Raw genomic sequence first — 18,777 nt, 5'->3', positions numbered from 1 at the left:
TGTTTATTACTACAAGAACATTTTTGCGAAAATGAATTCTTACTACTCCCAAGTAAATACAACATACACTATTATATGATTTAATTCACAAATCCGGGAGCAAAACTTTAGTTGTGGTTACAGCTCTTTTTAGGAAAGCGTGGGGGCTCTTAAAAGAGCCGTTTGGTTTATAGTTCAAAACCGTTTTACTTGGAGCTGGTGTACTTGGTGACAGCCTTGGTGCCCTCGGAGACGGCGTGCTTGGCCAGCTCGCCGGGCAGCAGGAGCCGCACGGCCGTCTGGATCTCCCGCGAGGTGATGGTGGAGCGCTTGTTGTAGTGCGCCAGGCGCGAGGCCTCGCCGGCGATGCGCTCGAAGATGTCGTTGACGAAGGAGTTCATGATGCTCATGGCTTTGGAGGAGATGCCCGTGTCGGGGTGCACCTGCTTCAGCACCTTGTACACGTAGATCGAGTAGCTCTCCTTTCTTGTTCTCTTTCGCTTCTTGTCGCCCTTCTTCTGTGTCTTCGTGACGGCTTTCTTGGAGCCTTTTTTCGGTGCTGGAGCGGATTTCGCCGGCTCAGGCATCCTTAAAAGTTTCTTTCCAAGGTCTTCACTGTACCTCAACAACACCGAAAATGGCGCCTGCCCCCCCTATTTATAAGGGTGTTATGCAAATTAGAGGATTGTAATTGTTCCATTCCTATTGGAGTAAAAAATACTAACGTAATTACAGGCACTTCCGCCCTGCAACCGTCACAGCTTGGGCGCTGTATGTACACAATTGCTGTGATTTGCAGTTACGGTAATGGCGGTACTGCCTCCACTAGTGAGAAAAAATAAATCTAAATATTTCATAAAAGCTGCACTAAGTTTACAGTCACTAACGACATTATTTAAAACCTCTGATCTCTGTGCACTGGGTATTTTGCATACTCGGGACTTTTTTTTTTAGAACCTTTAGGGAAGGATAATACTTTGTAAGAGCTCTAACAATTATCAAAGAATTCAAAATACTTTAACACTTTTGAAGCTCAACTTAAGTAATAAACAGCTCTCGTTGTGAAACGTGTGGGTGGCTCTGAAAAGAGCCTTGGTGTTTTGACAGCGTTAAGGTCCGAGATGCGCGTTCAGCCGCCGAAGCCGTAGAGGGTGCGTCCCTGGCGCTTGAGGGCGTAGACCACGTCCATGGCCGTGACCGTCTTCCTCTTGGCGTGCTCGGTGTAGGTGACGGCGTCGCGGATCACGTTCTCCAGGAAGACCTTCAGCACGCCGCGCGTCTCCTCGTAGATGAGCCCCGAGATGCGCTTCACGCCGCCGCGCCGAGCCAGGCGCCGGATGGCCGGCTTGGTGATGCCCTGGATGTTGTCGCGCAGCACCTTGCGGTGCCGCTTGGCGCCCCCCTTGCCGAGCCCCTTCCCGCCCTTGCCTCTGCCGGACATGGCGGCACTCCCCGCAGCCTCGCACTGCCCGCCGCCGGCACCGCGGAGCCGCGGTATATTCCCCGGGAGCCGACCTGGTTGAGGACTGCGGCGGCAGGCGGGCGGCGGGGAGGCGGGGGCTCGGCCGCAGTCTCCGCCCTTTCCCCCGCTCGCCGCCCCCGGGAGGCCCCCGCGCGCCTCGGCGCCGGCTTCCCGCGAGGCGGCGGCCGAGGCGCTTTCCCCGGCGCCGGCCCCCGCCACGCGTCCGCCGGCTCTGCGGGCGGCGAGCGGGGCCGGGCTGCCGCCCCGCGCTCCCCGCACTCGGGCCGGGCTGCCGCCCCGCGCTCCCCGCACTCGGGCCGCCCTGCGCGCTGCCCCTGCCCGCCGCCCGCCTGCGCGCCTGTTTGCTTCTTCCCCGGCCCGGCCCTGGGCGGGTGACGGTGACGGTTCCGAGGCCGCTCTGGGCCCCCGCCCGTGGCAGGAGCGGGGGTGCCGGCCCCGGCCCCGGCCCGGTTCCTCCCCGCTGCCCGCGGGTCTGCGGCAAAATCCCACCAATCTGGGGCCGCGCTCGGCGCTGCCGCCCCGCCCCGCCGCTGCTCCCCTCCTCGTTCGGTGGGAGCCCCGGGGGGACGTCTGCCGGGCCGCGCTCTCTTTGTTTTCCTCGGTCGTGGCGGCTCCGTGTTTTCTTTGCGTACCCGGACACTGCGGCCCCGAGAGCTGCTCCCTCCTCCATGCAGCCCTGCGGGCTGCGCCCCGAGCGTTCAGCGCTTTCGCGTCCGCACGGAGCGGCCTGCGGGTCGGTGCGAGAGGGAGCAGGGAGCGAGGCCCTAAGCGGCCGGGAAAATCGGCAGACAGGGGCTCCGGTGGGAAAACTCCTAGACCCGAAGCTCCTGTGAAAGGAACTCGGAGCGGCTGCTTGGGAGCGCAGAAGGAACCGTCCGCCTTTCCCCTCTTCGGGCAGCCCCAGCCCCGCAGCGCCGGGCTCGCTGCCGGCCCCTGCAATGGAGCAGCGCTCCTTAACGAGCAGCTGGATGCAACAAGCGAAAGAAAGCATGACAGACATTACCAACCATGTCTGTATGACATCTCAGAAATTATAAATAAACGAAAAAAAATTCTTCAAATGAGCAATGCAGAAATTTTGCTGTGTGTGTCACGCTTTTGGTAACAAACTTCACACGCGTGCTGCTTACAGTATGTTGGACTGTATTTGTAAAGTGAACAAAGAACTACTGAAATAGTTAATGGGACTATATTTTTAAATTAAATGTGTTAAGATTTAAAATGTTACTTACACAGAAGAGAATTGATACAGCTATGGTACTTGCCAATTGTTATATCATTAGGATTTTGTGCACTTCAAACAGGTCTAACTTTTAAAAATTATTGATGCACTTTAAAATTTCTACAGTTGTTTATGTAGTGTCGTTCTGGAACATCATTCACAGAATTTAGGCAACATCTCTGAAATATTTCTTGGCAGAATATATTCCCTAAATTCAAGGGAAAAATGTGATTGCGATATTCATGTATTAAGTTAAAGGTGTTCAAAAAAGTACAAGTCTTTGTTATGTTTATAATTATCACTGTGAATTCCATTTTCATTCAAACTGTTATCTTAAATAAGTTAAGGAATTGCCACTCAACTATATACAACATGGACAGGCAAAACCAGCTATAATTTAGATTGTATTCTCTTTTTGACTGAACAGAATGAACTAAAACTGTTTATAGAGTAACTGAAAGCGGTTTTTTGCTAGTGGATCTGCCAGGCTGGTGCCTAACATTACCATTTGGCTCCACAAAGTTTGCTTTGTTCTTTATACCTGAAGATCTGTGTCTAGATATGTTTCCTGAGGCAGTTATAAACAACCTTCTGAATACAAAAGGAAGCCTAAATGAATTACACAAAATCTTTCAGTTTGTCAAAATCATAATTTCTTCATAACTCTTCCTAAGTGCAGGGTGAGCATCCTAGTATAACTTTTCCCTCTAGCAGTATAAACACTGGAAGATTTGGAAAATAATCTTCCAAAGTGTCCTAGCAGAAATGAGTGATGCAGAGCCTGAGACCAGTAGATTACAGATTACTTAGCTGCAAACCCCTTTCCCCAAAGTCTGGAGCACATTTGATGTAATTTAAAATCCTGCTTTCTGGGAGGCTGCCTTGCCTCTTGGTTGCTGCAAGTGACCACAGGCGTGTTTCCTAAGTGTTTCTTTTACTGACATAGTCAGTATTGTCATGGACCAGAGGGTTTTCTTAGACAAAAATAAGTAGAGCGGAAAGAAAATTTTGCTGCTGAGTATAATCCCTAATGAAGTTGCTTTTACTGTTGATTAGAGACCAATTATTATTTGGATCATTTAGGATCCAATCCCCAGGTTATACGTACTACATTTTCCTCATGAATTTGGACACATATTGCTAGGAGCTAAATTAGAAAGGAAACCTATGCAAGCCTCTGCTCCATTTAAAAAAAAAAAAATCTGTAGCTTTTCAAGTGTGCTTTAATTAGGACAGTCACCCTAGTTCCTCATTAAACTATAATGAGGAAGTTGCATTTGCTTGTTGCAGTAAGGCAACATCTCACCATGACTGCACAAGAAAGTACAAAATTAGTAAAAAAATCATCACATCAGTGTATTATATCCAACAGCAAAGTAGCTTCTAATTTTCTTGAGAGCTTATATGGCAATTGAAATCCATATCTGTATTTGCTACACCTGTAATAATAGTAATAATATTATGCAAAATAAAGTCATGTAAGATCTTTTTTAATAGAGTACATTATTCCTAACATTGCAAACAAAGTAAAGGTGGAAAAGGATAGAAAAGCCTTTCATCTTACTTTTTAGCTATGAAATTCTAAGACTTTTGATATATGGACTGACATCATTGAGTTATCCCTATATATAACTGTGATCTGTAACATTTGAGGGAGCTTGATTGGAGGTATTTTTGCATTACAAGTTCTTTAGAATGTGAAGGTGTATTGCAACCCAGTGATACAGCTGAGGCACCATATGGATTTCTTCTTTACTACTGTTTGTTGCATAGGCAACTGAAAGAAAGCTCATTTATTTAAACTTGCTTTGCTACATTCCTTCATCCATCAGAATTTGCTTGAAAACCACGAGTCTTTAATACCAGTAGATTTGCCAGCACTCTTATCATGTAATCCATCTGACTTGCAGGAGATTTCCATTTCCATTTGAGGCCTCATCAGTGTGATGGCAGCACAGGGTTCGCAGCTGGTGAAACCACCAGTGGCTAAGAACAAAAGTAGGGAATGCGAAGAAGTGGATCTAAGTGTCAGAGAGGGTGAAAATCCAGTTACTGAGGTGAGCAGAGTAGTGAGTGAAGAGGTGTTTGGAATGAAGTTCTAAAGAAAATAATGAATTTCTGGTCAGATGACAAGAAGAATTTGGAGAAATGTGCTGGACTTACCTCCACACTCAGAGAAGGCTGAGGCCCTCTCCTGTGGTACCAACTGATTTCCACATACAGGAGTTTGCTCACAGAGAAATCCCACTCCTGGAGACAGATACCCTCACCCCCATGGGCTTTCTCTGGTATTCCCGTGCTTTGACCCAGAGATGTGCGCTTGTGGCCCGCAAAGCCCCCCATATCCTGTGCTGTATAAAAAGCTGCATGACCAGCAGGTCGAGGGAGGGGATTCTCCCCTTCTACTCTGCTCTCATGAGACCCCACCTGGAGTAACGCATCCAGCTCTGGGGTCCCCAGCACAAGGAGGACATGGACCTGCTCAGGCAGGTCCAGAGGAGGGCCACAAAAATGGTCAGAGGGCTGGAACACCTCTCCCGTGAAGAAAGGCTGAGAGAGTTGGGGTTGTTCAGCCTGGGGAAAAGCAAGCTCTGGGGAGGCCTTACTGCAGCCTTTCAAAAGAGAAAGACAGAGAGAGACTTTTTGTAAGGCCTGTAGTGACAGGACAAGGGGCAACTGTTTTAAACTGGAAGAGGGTAGATTTAGATGGGACATAAGGAAGACGTTTTTTGCAATGAGGGTGGTGGGACACCGGACCAGGTTGCCCAGAAAAATTGTGGCTGCCCCATCTCTGGAAGCGTTCAGGCTGGATGGGGCTTTGAGCAACCTGGCCTAGTGGAAGGTGTCCCTGCCCAGGGCAGGGGGTTGGACATGATGATCTTTGATGGTCTCTTCCAAGCCAAAATGTTCCATGATTGCAATCTTCTGAAACACATATATGCAGGGAACTGCTCTGGAAACTATAGAAGACTTGTGATGTTAAACACAGTTTTTATATCACTGCAGTTCTTCAAGAGAGGTGTAATTGCTGGAGATGCGTATCTGCAGCTACTGATCCATAAAACAGCGTAATGAAAACATTAGAGGTCTAAATGTATCCACTCACAAACAAAACCCTTAGGCACAGATACCGTTACCATCCCAGAAGAGTCTGGTGCTCCAGACAGCTCTCCTCCTCTATGTTTCTCTCCACAAACAATCCCTGATGTCCCACTTGGGTTATGATACAGTCCTACTTAAAAGCCTCTCTGCTTGCGGGGTGGGGAGGAAAGGCGCAGGGGGTAGTATCTTGCCATAGGTGATAATTTCCTTCCTCTAAGACCAGAGCATTCCTCCTTCTCCCCAGGGCATGAGGAGGGCAGAGGTGCTGCACAGGTGGGAGCTTTGGCCTCAATGCAGGGTGCTGCTGGCCAGCAGGTGCAGCTTCTGGGAACCTCTGAGCAAGAGGAATCAGCCAGCCAGACTCTCATAATTTATAACTGTGAATCTAAAGAGCTTTAACATTGTGCTCTTGGGTGATACTTGTGCCAACAATGTAGATTAACTCAAATATTGCTCACTGTTCACTGACGTAACAAGAGGAATAGCTATGCACGGTGAGGAAATTTAAGAGGGGCAAGTTTGAAAATTATACTTCAAACAGGAATACACCAGCACTGCATGGAATTTCTTCTGAATGGAAAGACTGTTGCTTTACAGTGCAGGTCTGACTAGTTAAGGATCTAGACCAAAATGAGACAATTCCCCTAAAGCATTTCTCATGGTATTTCTGAATTAAATTAAGTCATAGGGAAGCTTTACACCTTTTAAAGAACAAAGGCCTATAAAGGAAGACTTTCTTCATTCTTAGATGTAGTTATATGGGTTTGGGATGCTCTCCCATTTAATTTCATGCTGCAAAGATTTTTCCACTTCCCCCTCAGCCTTCTAGCCACACACCCCCCCCCCCATTTCATACCATAAGTAGTCTGTAGAGTCATAAAAGATGAGCAGATTCAACAATAAGTGTGAACATTTTACCAATCCTGTTACAAGAAAAACACAAGAGAATCAATAAATCACTACAAATGCAATTAGTGTTCTTTCATTTAAAAAGGATGAGGAGCTAGAAAAATCTATCACCCTTCTCCTGTAAGAGCCGGAAGTTTTAAGAAATTGCCACAGAACACGGTTTTAGCTTTGTAACAAAATCAGCATATTAACTCTTAGCACCCAAACACTTTTGTAAAGAAAGCAACACAACTCTTTTCTGACTGCGTGGGTGGCTCTGAAAAGAGCCTTTGGGTTATAATGTTATATTGTGAAAAGCCTGAGCAGCTCTGCTCACTGAACTTATTTGCTTTTAGCCTTATGGCTCTCAGTCTTCTTGGGCAGCAGCACAGCCTGGATGTTGGGCAGCACCCCGCCCTGCGCGATGGTCACCTTGCCCAGCAGCTTGTTGAGCTCCTCGTCGTTGCGGATGGCCAGCTGCAGGTGCCGGGGGATGATGCGCGTCTTCTTGTTGTCGCGGGCCGCGTTGCCCGCCAGCTCCAGGATCTCGGCCGTCAGGTACTCCAGCACGGCCGCCATGTAGACGGGCGCTCCAGCCCCCACCCGCTCCGCGTAGTTGCCTTTCCGAAGGAGCCGGTGCACTCGGCCGACGGGGAACTGCAGCCCGGCCCGCGACGAGCGCGACTTGGCTTTAGCTCGGACTTTGCCTCCCTGCTTCCCGCGGCCGGACATGCTTTAGGCGCGTGGAAAACTACAACCGCGCCCTGGTCGACAACAACGGGGCGATCATCCTGACGCAACGTCTGCTCCCTTTTATCCCTTCCCTGGGCGGGATTAACGCTTGGTGATTGGCTGGAAACAGTCGTCACTTATGCAACCAATGAGAAGACGGATCCTATAGTAACCAATCAGCGACAAAGATACACCCCCGTGAGGGAAAGTCCAATCGAATTGTACGGGTTAGAGGTCTGGTATTTGCATAACAGCCCTATAAATAGAGGGCGCTGCGGCCATTTTAGCTGCTGGTTTCGTTGTGAAAGAGGGGTAAGTGTAGTCGTTATGCCCGAGCCGGCTAAGTCCGCCCCCGCGCCCAAGAAGGGCTCCAAGAAAGCCGTCACCAAGACGCAGAAGAAGGGCGACAAGAAGCGCAAGAAGAGCCGCAAGGAGAGCTACTCGATCTACGTGTACAAGGTGCTGAAGCAGGTGCACCCCGACACGGGCATCTCCTCCAAGGCCATGGGCATCATGAACTCCTTCGTCAACGACATCTTCGAGCGCATCGCCGGCGAGGCCTCGCGCCTGGCGCACTACAACAAGCGCTCCACCATCACCTCGCGGGAGATCCAGACGGCCGTGCGGCTCCTGCTGCCCGGCGAGCTGGCCAAGCACGCCGTCTCCGAGGGCACCAAGGCTGTCACCAAGTACACCAGCTCCAAGTAGAGCCTCTCCCGGATCCGCAGTTCTAACCCAAAGGCTCTTTTAAGAGCCACCCACATACTCCTTGAAAGAGCTTTAACACAGTAATATCTTGCGTCTTATGTGTGAAATTGCACTTAAGAAACGCTAAATAGAATTAAAAGTCTGTTAAATCACATTTATAACAGCTTGCAAGCAATTAACTGTTTCTGAAATCCTTGATGAATTTTTTACAGCTTCAAGTGAATTCAAATGTGTTAACTATTACTTAATGACTTAATATTCAAATACTCTCCCAATAAATGTAAGCAGTATTTTTCAGCTTTTTTTCAGCAGAGATGTGAGACAGTGCATTATACTACATGTTCCGTCACAAATATTTTTCAATAAATGTCAGCAATATTGTTCGGCTTTTCTCAGCAGAGATGTGAGGTGCGGTACATTATACTACACGTTCCATCACAAATAAAGTCACATAGCTTCCAGTAGCTACGTTAAGACACGCCCCGAAAAATGAAGATGAGGGAAAAATAAAAGACCCCATTCCCCTTTTTTGCATAGCTGTCCAGGGATAGTCTGAGCTTAAAAAATTTCCCTTCTGTATGAGAAGACAGGAAGCAGCCTGGTAGATTGGAAGGCAAGAACGAGAAGACCAGGAGAAGCGAGGCCACCTCTGAGACGGGGTAGACGCTTTGGGAGGACGAGCTGTCCGGGGACGCGTGGAGCCGGCATCACCGGTAAACGCGGAGCCGGCGCGGGCAGCGCTCGGTCCGCCGGCAGCAGCGCGGGCTTTTCGAAATTTTCCACTCGCCCAATAAGCGGCTGCGGCTTCTCCCATCAGCCAATCACAACCGGCCCCGGGTGAGCTTCCCGGAGCCACCGGTGCCGTGGGGAGCTCCGCGCCGCTCTCGCTCCCTGCGCTTCAACCGGCCGCAGGAGCCCCCGGCGCAAAGCGCTGTGTCCGCAGCGGCTCCGGCCAACCGCCCGGCAGAGCTCCCGCCGCTCCGGCTGCACCGCTACCTGGCCGGCAGGGTGCGGAAGAGGACCGCTGGGAGCTCTACCCGCCTCCCGCCCCGGCAGTCTCCTCCTCAAAAAAAGCAGGTCGGTAAAGTCACGCCGAGATTAAAGACCTGCCCACGACAGCGCTGCCAAACGGAAAGGTCACTGCCGAGGGAGCGGAGAAGCCGTGCTGACAGCTCCCGGCTACGGTCACTAAGAGGTGTGGCGATCGCGCCCGGGCTGTTAGGGACCGCGGCGGTTAAAGCACCGAAAGAAACCTCCGCGCCCCGGAGCGATACCCGCCCTAAGCGGTCCCTTTAACACATACACCCTCTTGCGCTGCTCAAAAAAAGTCAGCCTTCAGAAAGCGTTATCGCAGGGAATGTAAACTTTATTTTTCCAAGTCTTAGCGTAATCACGGCCGGAAGTTTAGCGTCCCATCCACTCCACAGACGAACGTCCCACGCAGATAGTGGCGTGTGGGTAGCTCTGCTGCAGGCACGGAGCTCGATGACGGAGTGTGTCAGCCCTTTTTGGGACAGTAGTGGGTGGCTCTTAAAAGAGCCGTTGGGTTTAAGTATTTCCACTTGAACACTTCACTTCTTGGGCGCCGCCTTCTTCGCCTTGGCCGCTTTGGGCTTGGCCGCCTTGGGCTTGGCTGCCTTGGGCTTCACCGCCTTCGCCTTGGCCGGGCTCTTCGCCGCTGCCGCCGCTTTTTTGGGCTTGGCAGCCTTGGTCGCCTTCTTGGGGCTCTTGGCCGCTTTCTTGGCCGCGGCGGCCGCCGGCTTCTTGGCTTTCTTGGGGCTCTTCTTCACCGCCGCCGCCTTCTTGGGCTTCTTGGCGGCGCCGGCGGGCTTCTTGGCTGCCGGCTTCTTGGGCTTGGCGGCGGCTGCCCGCTTCTTGGGGGCCTTTTCCTTCACTTCGCCGGGCTTCTTGCTCAGACGGAAGGAGCCGGAGGCGCCGGTGCCCTTGGTCTGCACCAGGGTGCCCTTGCTGACCAGGCTCTTGAGCCCCAGCTTGATGCGGCTGTTGTTCTTCTCCACGTCGTAACCACCGGCGGCCAGCGCCTTCTTGAGCGCGGCGAGCGAGAGCCCCTTGCGCTCCTTGGAGGCGGACACGGCCTTGGTGATCAGCTCGGTGACGCTGGGGCCCGCCGGCTTGCGGGCTTTGGAGCCGCCCGCCGCCTTCTTGGGCTTCTTGGCGGCGGCCTTGGCGGCGGGGGCCGCGACGGCGGGCGCGGCGGCGGGAGCGGTCTCCGACATCGCTGCAGAGGCTCCTTCCTAATCAAAAGAAAGTAATTGGGCTACAGTAACCCCGATGCCTGAATTTATAGCGAAGCGGTGATCTGTGATTGGTGCTTTGCAGAGCCCGCCTAACTGTTAGCCAGGAAGAGCTTTTCGTCCTCCGAGTCTGTGTTTCTTCGGAGTTATAAATTCATATTTTTTGTAAAATGCGTGCCACGAAATCGCCCCAGCTTCTTCGGGGAGCGAAGAGAAGACGGTGGACTTTCATTCGGGGGAGTTTCTTGCTGTTGGGACCCCAGATGAGAGAGAAAAGATGTGTTTAACGCCGCGTTGTGAAGGCAGGGAGACCCCGGCAACGGCAAACTTTTGTTTTTCCTTCTAAATTAAAATAAAACCCGTAGATAAAAAGTCTCCCCCGTAACGCAGGCTTATTCTTTAGGGGCTTTTCTCCAGATTGGGATAGAAACCGAGGGGGCAGCTTCGGTATTTTTGTCGTAAATTGATTTCAAAGAGAAGGAAGTAACACAATTTCATGGCTGAGCTTTGAATATGGATAAAGAATCGGCTCCCTTAACCATATCTTTAACTATTAAGGATACAGTATTTCTACAGAATTTCGAGTTTCGGGAAAATAAGAGACCTTCAGAGGAATATATATACTGTTGAAAAGTGTCTGGAACTTGTCAGGGCTCTGCATTTTTTGCGGAGTTCTCTAAGTGAACAGCAAGATTTTGATATTTTTACAAATAGTCTCTGTTTACAAAATGAAGCTGTCAATGCCTAGTTAATGCATATAAATTCCGGATAAACTGCTAGATTAACGCTTTCTCGGTTACAGTAGTGTATACTATTATTCTTTAAGACATACAGAAGTCAGAAGCAGACTTACAGGGTAAAAATGTCAATCACGTATAGATACACTAATATGTATCGTATGCTACCTAAACATTAACGGTGCCTGCTGAAGCCTCGATTCTCTCAAATAAATTAAATAATGTGGAAATTTGGCCTGCGTGAACAGAATGCTTCAGCTTCAATTTTACCTATAAATATTTGGACACAAGTTGTTGGGGTTTTTTGTCTTCCCCCCCCCCCCCATAGGTTTCATAAAACCTGCCATTCTCTTCTTTAAAGGAAAACGCTCGCCAATTTAGGTTTTCATCCAAACCCTCAGATATTTATTGAAATAATTTGCAGACAATCCTCATAAATCAGAATCAGCTTTAATTATTATGATCCCACTTAATCATTAAGCCTCACAAAGTGACAACAGAAATGAATTAATTTTTTTAAGGACTGCTAGGAATAGTTTGGGATAATTTTTGATTAAATCAGAAGACAAAAGCCTGGACTGGCTTCTAATTAAAAAGCAGCCAGATATTTTTTTTCCTTGATTGAAAAGAACAAATTAAGCCCAAACCTAATATTTTGCCCCATTGTACTTTGTAAAAACTTGTCATGCAAAACGTCAGTGGACTGTGTCAACAAAGAAGCATGTCTTCTAGCACACATGAATTTCAGATTCTAGAAGACAAGTAGTATGTTGCAAAAGGCCCTGGCATTTATTTTCATACATTAAATGGTGAAGACACAATTAAGTTATACTTAATAGTAAGTAGTTTTAGGTGAAATGAGATAGATTAAAACGGAAAGGATACATGAAATACATTAGAATAACAGAAGTGAAAACAATGAACTGTCAATTTTTCATATTCTCTTTTAGTTCTATTTTTATTTTATTGTGTCTGCGTGCAGGCCAGCTAACAAATACTCTGAAGGAGAGGAAAGGAAAAGCAGAGAAAGGGAAAAATTGCGCTTTTCAGTACCCCACAGTAAAAACCAGGATGAAAGGCATACTGAAGTGGGCTGTGGAATCTGCCACGCTTCTCGTGAACGTGACATCGGTCCCACATAAGCAACTAGACCAAATCCACCTTAGCCATAGAGTTTCACCGCTCAGGCTGGTAACCCAAATGAATAGGAGGAATATGTTCCTGACAGGTAAAAAGCTAGTTCCTTGCGGCAAGATAAGGGCATTATGCTTCTTTTCCAGGTTTGGTGAACAGAGATGGGCATAAAGCAGGATCAGACCGTAAGTGATACAAAAGACAGAGCCGGGAAGGGTTGTCAGCTCTCTGTAATGCACGTTCTTCTGGGAATAAGGACTGAAATAAGTTTAATGTGCCTTGATCTCTGTAGCTTTGACGATTTGGTGTTAGAGCTCTACGACTCTGGCTTATTACACTCGAAACTGGTCAGGAAGCTGGGAGCAACTGGGAGCAACTGGGAGTGGACAGTACGCACTGGTGCAGGAGTGCAGTTGTAGGCCCGGGGGGGGATCCTCTTCACCAGCACCACCCCTCTCGCCCACGCATCTGGGCAAGTTTCCCTTCAAGTTTGCTCTTTGTAAACCTGTTGTCAGTCCACCGGAGGAGGAGAGATTTCCTTCCCGGCCCCCCTAAACCGCTGCAGATCTGAGATACAGACGGGAGGCAGGAGGAGAGGGGCGAGGAGCCCCCGAGCTCGCTCCCTGCGCAGCGGCAGTCGCTTGACCTCCATCCACAGCACGCAGGGGTTGCTGTCCCTGCGCTGTGACAAGTTTTAAAGGGACAAGATGGTCTCTGTTTTTACAAGGAAAGCAGATGAAGAAGGTTGTTATCTGAGGATTTCGAAGAGCAGGATTTAGGACTTCTCCCACGTTTAGTTCTGGATGCGTCCGTGTAAATCTGCGTGTCTTTTAAACAGTTCCCTGCTCCCTATTCTGAGCCGCACTTCTGAAGCTCTTTGCTTTTCCCTGGTAGCCTGAGACACTGGAAGACTTGGCAGCCGGCCTCCGGCATTTTGTGTCAGCATCCTTTATTGTATCTATTCCTCAACCATCACACTGGCTCTGTTCTGCACAGAGAATTATTCCTGGCCTACTTCTGAGCAGTGACAATTTTCCTGGTCTTACCAACCGTTTCTACAAAAGGCGATCTTTTTTTAAAGAGAAAGGCTTTAGAGCTAGGAGGTGGTGTGAAAAGGGAAGGCTTTGTTAGAGTTATTCTGCTCCCTCCGGCCCCAGCAATGATAGTTTCTAATTAATTGGATGAAATAAACTTGTCAGAAGCTTTGAACAATTTTCGGGTTTGCTTTGCTGGAAATAGCTGTTATATGCAACACTGGATCAAATAACAATTCTCAGTTTTGAGAGACATCAATCACTATCTACCTTACAAATAGCATTGGTATTGCCCGGGGTGTTCTACAGATAAGAGAAAAAGACAAAGCAAACATCTCACCACATAACTTAGCAAATCAGTGGTAGAATATGGAACAGTTTTGCAACCTGACAGAGAACTTTTCTTCCTGCCAAGCAACATTACTTGAAAAAAAATTTTGAGAGTGATCTGGTAATAAAAATTGTTTGCAGTTTCCATGTGAAGAGACAAATATCTAATTATGATTCTTTTTATATTAAATTTCAATCAAACAGCAAAGATTGAAAGTTCTCCCGGTTTTCCTTTCCAAGCACCCTGTCCAAATGCAGGCTCTGTTTATCTCCTACTCAGGTCTTCAAACCAATTTCTTATCCCTCCTTAAAATGCATATCTTACTTCCCCAAAGCAGAACCTTCTTTCCATGCATCATCACACGACATGCCCCGGCTTCCTTCCTTGCCTAGCAATATAGGTGCTACTGCAGATTACAGAAGATCCTACAAATTGCCAGTGTATTTTCCGATGCAAGGATCTTCAAAACAAAAATAGTTCACAGATAACACAAGAACTCACTCCTAAAACTGTATAGCAGAGAAAACACTTGACTTTTTTCTTATCAAGACAGAAGCTCCACATGGAGGAGAAACGGATAGACATTAGACAAATAGAGGCAAATTAGACATTCAGACTGCAGGAAACAATCCAGATAAGATGATTAGCCAAATTTAGCTGAACGCCTACACTCATTTAATTACAATTGCTATTGTTAGCCTGGTGAGGACCCAGAGAAATTACAAACTTTTAATTGAAGCATGATATCTTCTTGACAAAGAATGATTTTGCAGACATTCAGGTAATCACTCTAAATATTAATAATAAAAACATAATACCAAGGTCAAAAGACATTAGTCAAGTCTGTGGCATGCTGCAACTATATTGACAGCTAATTCAGCAATTATAAAGTTTATATAGTAGGGAAGAGTTAAGAAGTCAAAGGGCAGTCAGTAGTAAAGAAGCCTGTATCCTTTTAGATACATACTTCAACTAAGCTAACAAAAATATACTGACAAGTATTTCAACCAGATCTCCTAAAAAAAAAAAAAAAAAAAAAAAAAAAGTATCTAACTAACACCTAATGCAGTAGGTCCTACCCCCAAGCTCAAAGAAGGGTCAGCTAGAGCACGGAGACACTACACCTTCTCTGGGCAGCCTGTTCCAAAAAATTCTTCCTTATGTTTAAGCAGAATTTCCTGTGTTTCAATTTGTGCCCATTGCCTCCTATCCTGGGTAGTACTGGGAAGACTCTGGTTCTGTCTCCTTTATTCCCCCCATCAGGCATCTGAACACATAGATAAGGCTCCTCTGAGCCTTTTTTTCTTCTGGCTGAACAGTCTCAGCTCTTTCAGCCTCTCCTCATGTGAGAGATGATCCAATCCCTTAATCATTTTTGTGGCCCTTTGCTGGTCTCACTCCATTTACGTCCATGTCTCTGTTGCACTGGGGAGCCCAGAACTGGACCCAGCACTCCAGATGGGTCTCACCAGTGCTAATTGGAGGGAAACTATCATTTCCCTCAGTACTGTTTTGCAAATACTACCTCTTCAGGTTAATTTGTGAAACCTATGTGATTAACCCTGAGTGGCACTCCTGCTGTTTTTTAAATTTTGGTAGTTAAATAAAGCTAGCTTCAAAAAACATTAACTCTCACACAGCCCTTAGTTTCAAGGATCGTCAAGACCAGTTTAGGCCACCCTGACTTGGCTCAGTGATCATGTTGTCCATGACTGTAGGTCTTGTTAAGGCTAGTCGGAGTCTCAGCAAAACTGACACGCTAAAAAATAATATATCTACATTCATGTTGATTAAAAGGTAGGGAGAGGTGACTCTCCTGCCTGACATACCTGCTAAGTATTTGCCAACCAGAAAAAAAGAAGGGCTGTGCATTTTAATGAATCAGCCTCAAAATCTCCTTGTCTGTCCAGAAAATGACAGCTTAAAGCATCAAAATATTCCTTCCAGCTTCTGAAAGAAAGCCTTTGGATCAGAGATCCTCTTTTAATCAAATTTTACATCTCTCCATGCATCCCTGGGACTGAGAATTATCATTAGTAGTAATAGTAGTACTGCACATAGGAATCCCAGTTATAAGCAGAATTCTGTTCTACTATGTTATGTAGACCAATTGACTTAGTATTATTTTCAGTTGAAGAAAAAGAGGAAGCGGGTAAATGCAGAAAGACAAAGAAATATAGGGACCTGCATGCAAAAGTGAGGAAATGTAACCCTACCTGTAACTCTCACTCAGTGCCTGGAAAAAAATTGAAATGTGATATCTGAACCTATGTTACATGCTGTCTATGCTCCCAGGTGCACAACAGTCAAATGACAATTCTTTTTTTGTGAGTCAGATTGCAAATACTGATTCAGTCAGAGATAGAAATTGAAACTAGGCCATCAGTATAGAAAATCTACGTCCTACCCCTTCGGTGTCACTCAGGATGTACGTGTTAGTAGATGCCATTTCCTAAGCTATCAAAAGTACTTCTAGCCCTTCATGCTGAGTGAAGGGAAATAGGATGCTGGAAGCTTACCTGGGGGAATATGCAGCTGACCCAGCTGTGCCCCCAGCCTGCGCAGGCACAGTTACTCTCAAGGTATCTGAAGAATATGGGGAAGAACTAAGCACATAATAAGGCATTCTGGGTTACAGATTTATGCATTGATCAGGTTTACAGACTCAGCACACCCTGGGGAAGGAATAGCTCATTGATATCGAGTTGTACTAATTACCAGTTCAGCCAAATTCAAGGAAGATATGAATAAACCCAAGAATGTTTAGCACTCAAAACAGACATTGCTTTTTAAGACATAAGGGAAGAAATTAAAACTGTGTTTAACTGGCTTGCTCCAAAATTCACTTTAGAAAGAGTCTCAGCAGAGGATGCAATGCTTCCGTAGAGCTGGCTGATACACTGCAGATTTTCTCTCTGTTCTATTTTATTTCATTTTAGAAAAATATTAGAAGTGAAACTAATAATCAGGGAAACTTGGTCTAGCACACACACACCTCCCATCCCCCAGGGTAGAAAGTTATATTTAAATGTTTATGATTGTCAGCTATGAAATTAAAATGCTGTGTCAAAGAGAGTTCTGCAGGGATCAGTCCTAGGCCTGGTATAATTTTATTTATGATTTGAATTATAGTCTACAGGGCCTGTATAGAAGTGCTATGGGTACCAACAAGCAAAGAAATGCTAGAATGATGGAGGACAGTTTATGTATTGAAAAATGCCTGATAAATTGGAGACACTGTCTTCAAAAATGTGTAAGATACTTCACCTGGAAAGAAATATAGCAGTTTTATAAATATTGGACAGTAGCAGTTGACTAGCACCTGAGTAGATCTGGATCTTCAGGTTATAGTTATAACTTGACAATGAATCAACAACAGTCGGTTACTAGGTATTAGGAAAGGAACACAATGACAACATCTGCAAGACAGATGAACAAGGTCTTCCTCTGTAGTCAGGAATGGTATAGTCTCACTTGGAGTTTTAGGCCTAGTTTTTAGTACTGAACTTCAGGTACTGAGAAGTGAACAATAAGAGAATACATGGAAGGTGCAACAGTACTTAGCAGAGAGGTCTAGGAACTATTCCCTAATGGAAAGGCACATACTGTTGGAGTTCCCTGACTCAGAAAGAAGGCTGAAAAACTGAAGTTTCTTCTCAAACACTTAAAGCATGAAGAGGAAGGAAGTCATCTTTCCTCAGTGTACATTCTAGGAAGTACAGGAACTAATGTTCTTTGCTGCAGCAAGTTAGCAGTAAGGAAATAATTTCTAATATGGAGTAGAAAATTTTACTTGGGAAGATAGCAGGGTCTCCAAGAATCAGTGAGACTAAGCAACTGTCAGAAATAAAATAGGTTTTGTTGACTCTTGATGATGGGTGGAGGGCAACAAAAATTACTGATGTCTAATTACTAGTAATTATTACAGAACTATAGATTAGAGAGTATCTGTGTAGGCAAGGGAGGAGTTCTGGATGCAATACACTTTGCATTTAGTAATATTTTTAGAACCATTTTCCACAGCATTCTCATTTGGGATCTGAGGGAGTACGGGCAGGATCAGCAGGCTGTTAGATGTTTGAAAATTGTCTGTAGCACAGGGTCAAAGGGCTGTAGTTAACAACTTAGTGTCTGGGGGCAACCAGTAAAGAAAAGAATGCCTCTGGGCCGAATACTTGATATCATTTGGTGTTTTCTGGAATGACCTGGATGATAAGAGAGAAGGTAGCCTTAGCATGTGTGGATGATACTAAATTAAAAGGGTAGACAGTAAGACACTCAGTTAAAAGGAACTTTAATAAACTTGAGGTATGGGCCAAAAGAAATCTTGCACAATTTGTCAAAGAGAAGTGCAAAGTTCTGCATCTGAAGCAGAATAGCTACTTGCATTGGCACAGGCTGGGAAACGACTGGTCTGACCTGGACAGGGCCTGGGCGTTGTGGTGGCTTTCTCAACTGCTGCATCCTTAAAGGCAAGCCTGCTGCTGCGTCCAGAGCCTTAGCATAAATAAAACCCTGTAAGCAGCTGGGGTTTCCAACTGAAGTATTTGGTTTTCTAACCAAGTATTACTGTAACAAAGACAAAGCACAGCAGTAGTGTCTGGAGACACCGACACAATGCACGTCACCATTTTCCAGACTTGGCTTCCTCCAGAAACACACAGCCCAAGACAAAATTCAATATATTCCTACAGGGATACCCACAGTAGATTCATTACTTGGAAAACTATGCCCCAGAGAGACTGTTTGGACAGGGCACTACTTCAGCTGCTGTTAAGTGCTTACAACTCTGCAAGAGTTGGCCGAGTTCAACAGTAAAACTTACTGCCCAGTAAGCTTACCGCAGGAGCCCAGGCAAGGAGAGGAGCTGATCAGTCTCAGATGTGCAAGAAAGATTGTGCTTACAATGCTTTCATAATACATCTTTCTAGCTTAATCAACGGTCAACGAATCAGGAGAACTGTACTGCTTCAAATGCCAGTTTAGAAAGCGGAGTAAGGATTTAAGAGAAGCAGTCAAGCATCAGCTGGGGTTGCCAAGTAGCTGGTTTGCTGTTTGCCATCCCTTACACGAATGCAGGAGCAGACTTGCATGGTGTGCTATAGAGCTCCAAGCTCCATGGGCCACACTGGTCCTGGGAAACCACCTGGAGCACTTGTTGGAGAAGTCCTT

General features: G+C 46.7%; 5 protein-coding genes across 5 annotated transcripts; 1 reads left to right on the top strand and 4 right to left on the bottom strand.

The window, feature by feature from the left end:
- Positions 1-36: 36 nt before the first annotated feature.
- LOC142045052 (histone H2B 7) lies at positions 37-903 on the bottom strand. Its single transcript, XM_075058176.1, has one exon. The coding sequence runs from the start codon at positions 564-566 to the stop codon at positions 186-188; it is 381 nt and encodes a 126-aa protein (XP_074914277.1). The 5' UTR covers positions 567-903; the 3' UTR covers positions 37-185.
- Positions 904-1,048: 145 nt separating this feature from the next.
- Positions 1,049-1,436, bottom strand: LOC142045053 (histone H4). Its single transcript, XM_075058177.1, has one exon. It carries the CDS (start codon positions 1,418-1,420, stop codon positions 1,109-1,111), a length of 312 nt encoding a protein of 103 aa, XP_074914278.1. The 5' UTR covers positions 1,421-1,436; the 3' UTR covers positions 1,049-1,108.
- A 5,242-nt stretch (positions 1,437-6,678) lies between these two features.
- On the bottom strand, positions 6,679-7,705 carry LOC142045050 (histone H2A.J). The gene has a single exon (XM_075058174.1). It carries the CDS (start codon positions 7,404-7,406, stop codon positions 7,017-7,019), a length of 390 nt encoding a protein of 129 aa, XP_074914275.1. The 5' UTR covers positions 7,407-7,705; the 3' UTR covers positions 6,679-7,016.
- On the top strand, positions 7,702-8,281 carry LOC142045051 (histone H2B 1/2/3/4/6). The gene has a single exon (XM_075058175.1). It carries the CDS (start codon positions 7,734-7,736, stop codon positions 8,112-8,114), a length of 381 nt encoding a protein of 126 aa, XP_074914276.1. The 5' UTR covers positions 7,702-7,733; the 3' UTR covers positions 8,115-8,281.
- Positions 8,282-9,459: 1,178 nt separating this feature from the next.
- On the bottom strand, positions 9,460-10,401 carry LOC142045049 (histone H1.01-like). The gene has a single exon (XM_075058172.1). The coding sequence runs from the start codon at positions 10,349-10,351 to the stop codon at positions 9,686-9,688; it is 666 nt and encodes a 221-aa protein (XP_074914273.1). The 5' UTR covers positions 10,352-10,401; the 3' UTR covers positions 9,460-9,685.
- Between the last annotated feature and the right edge of the window lie 8,376 nt (positions 10,402-18,777).

This window comes from Buteo buteo, chromosome 26 (genome assembly GCF_964188355.1).
Source record: "Buteo buteo chromosome 26, bButBut1.hap1.1, whole genome shotgun sequence".
NCBI classification, from domain to species: Eukaryota; Metazoa; Chordata; class Aves; order Accipitriformes; family Accipitridae; genus Buteo; species Buteo buteo.
The sequence above is the reverse complement of the archived record's forward strand: the minus strand, read 5'-3'. Positions and strand labels throughout refer to the sequence as shown.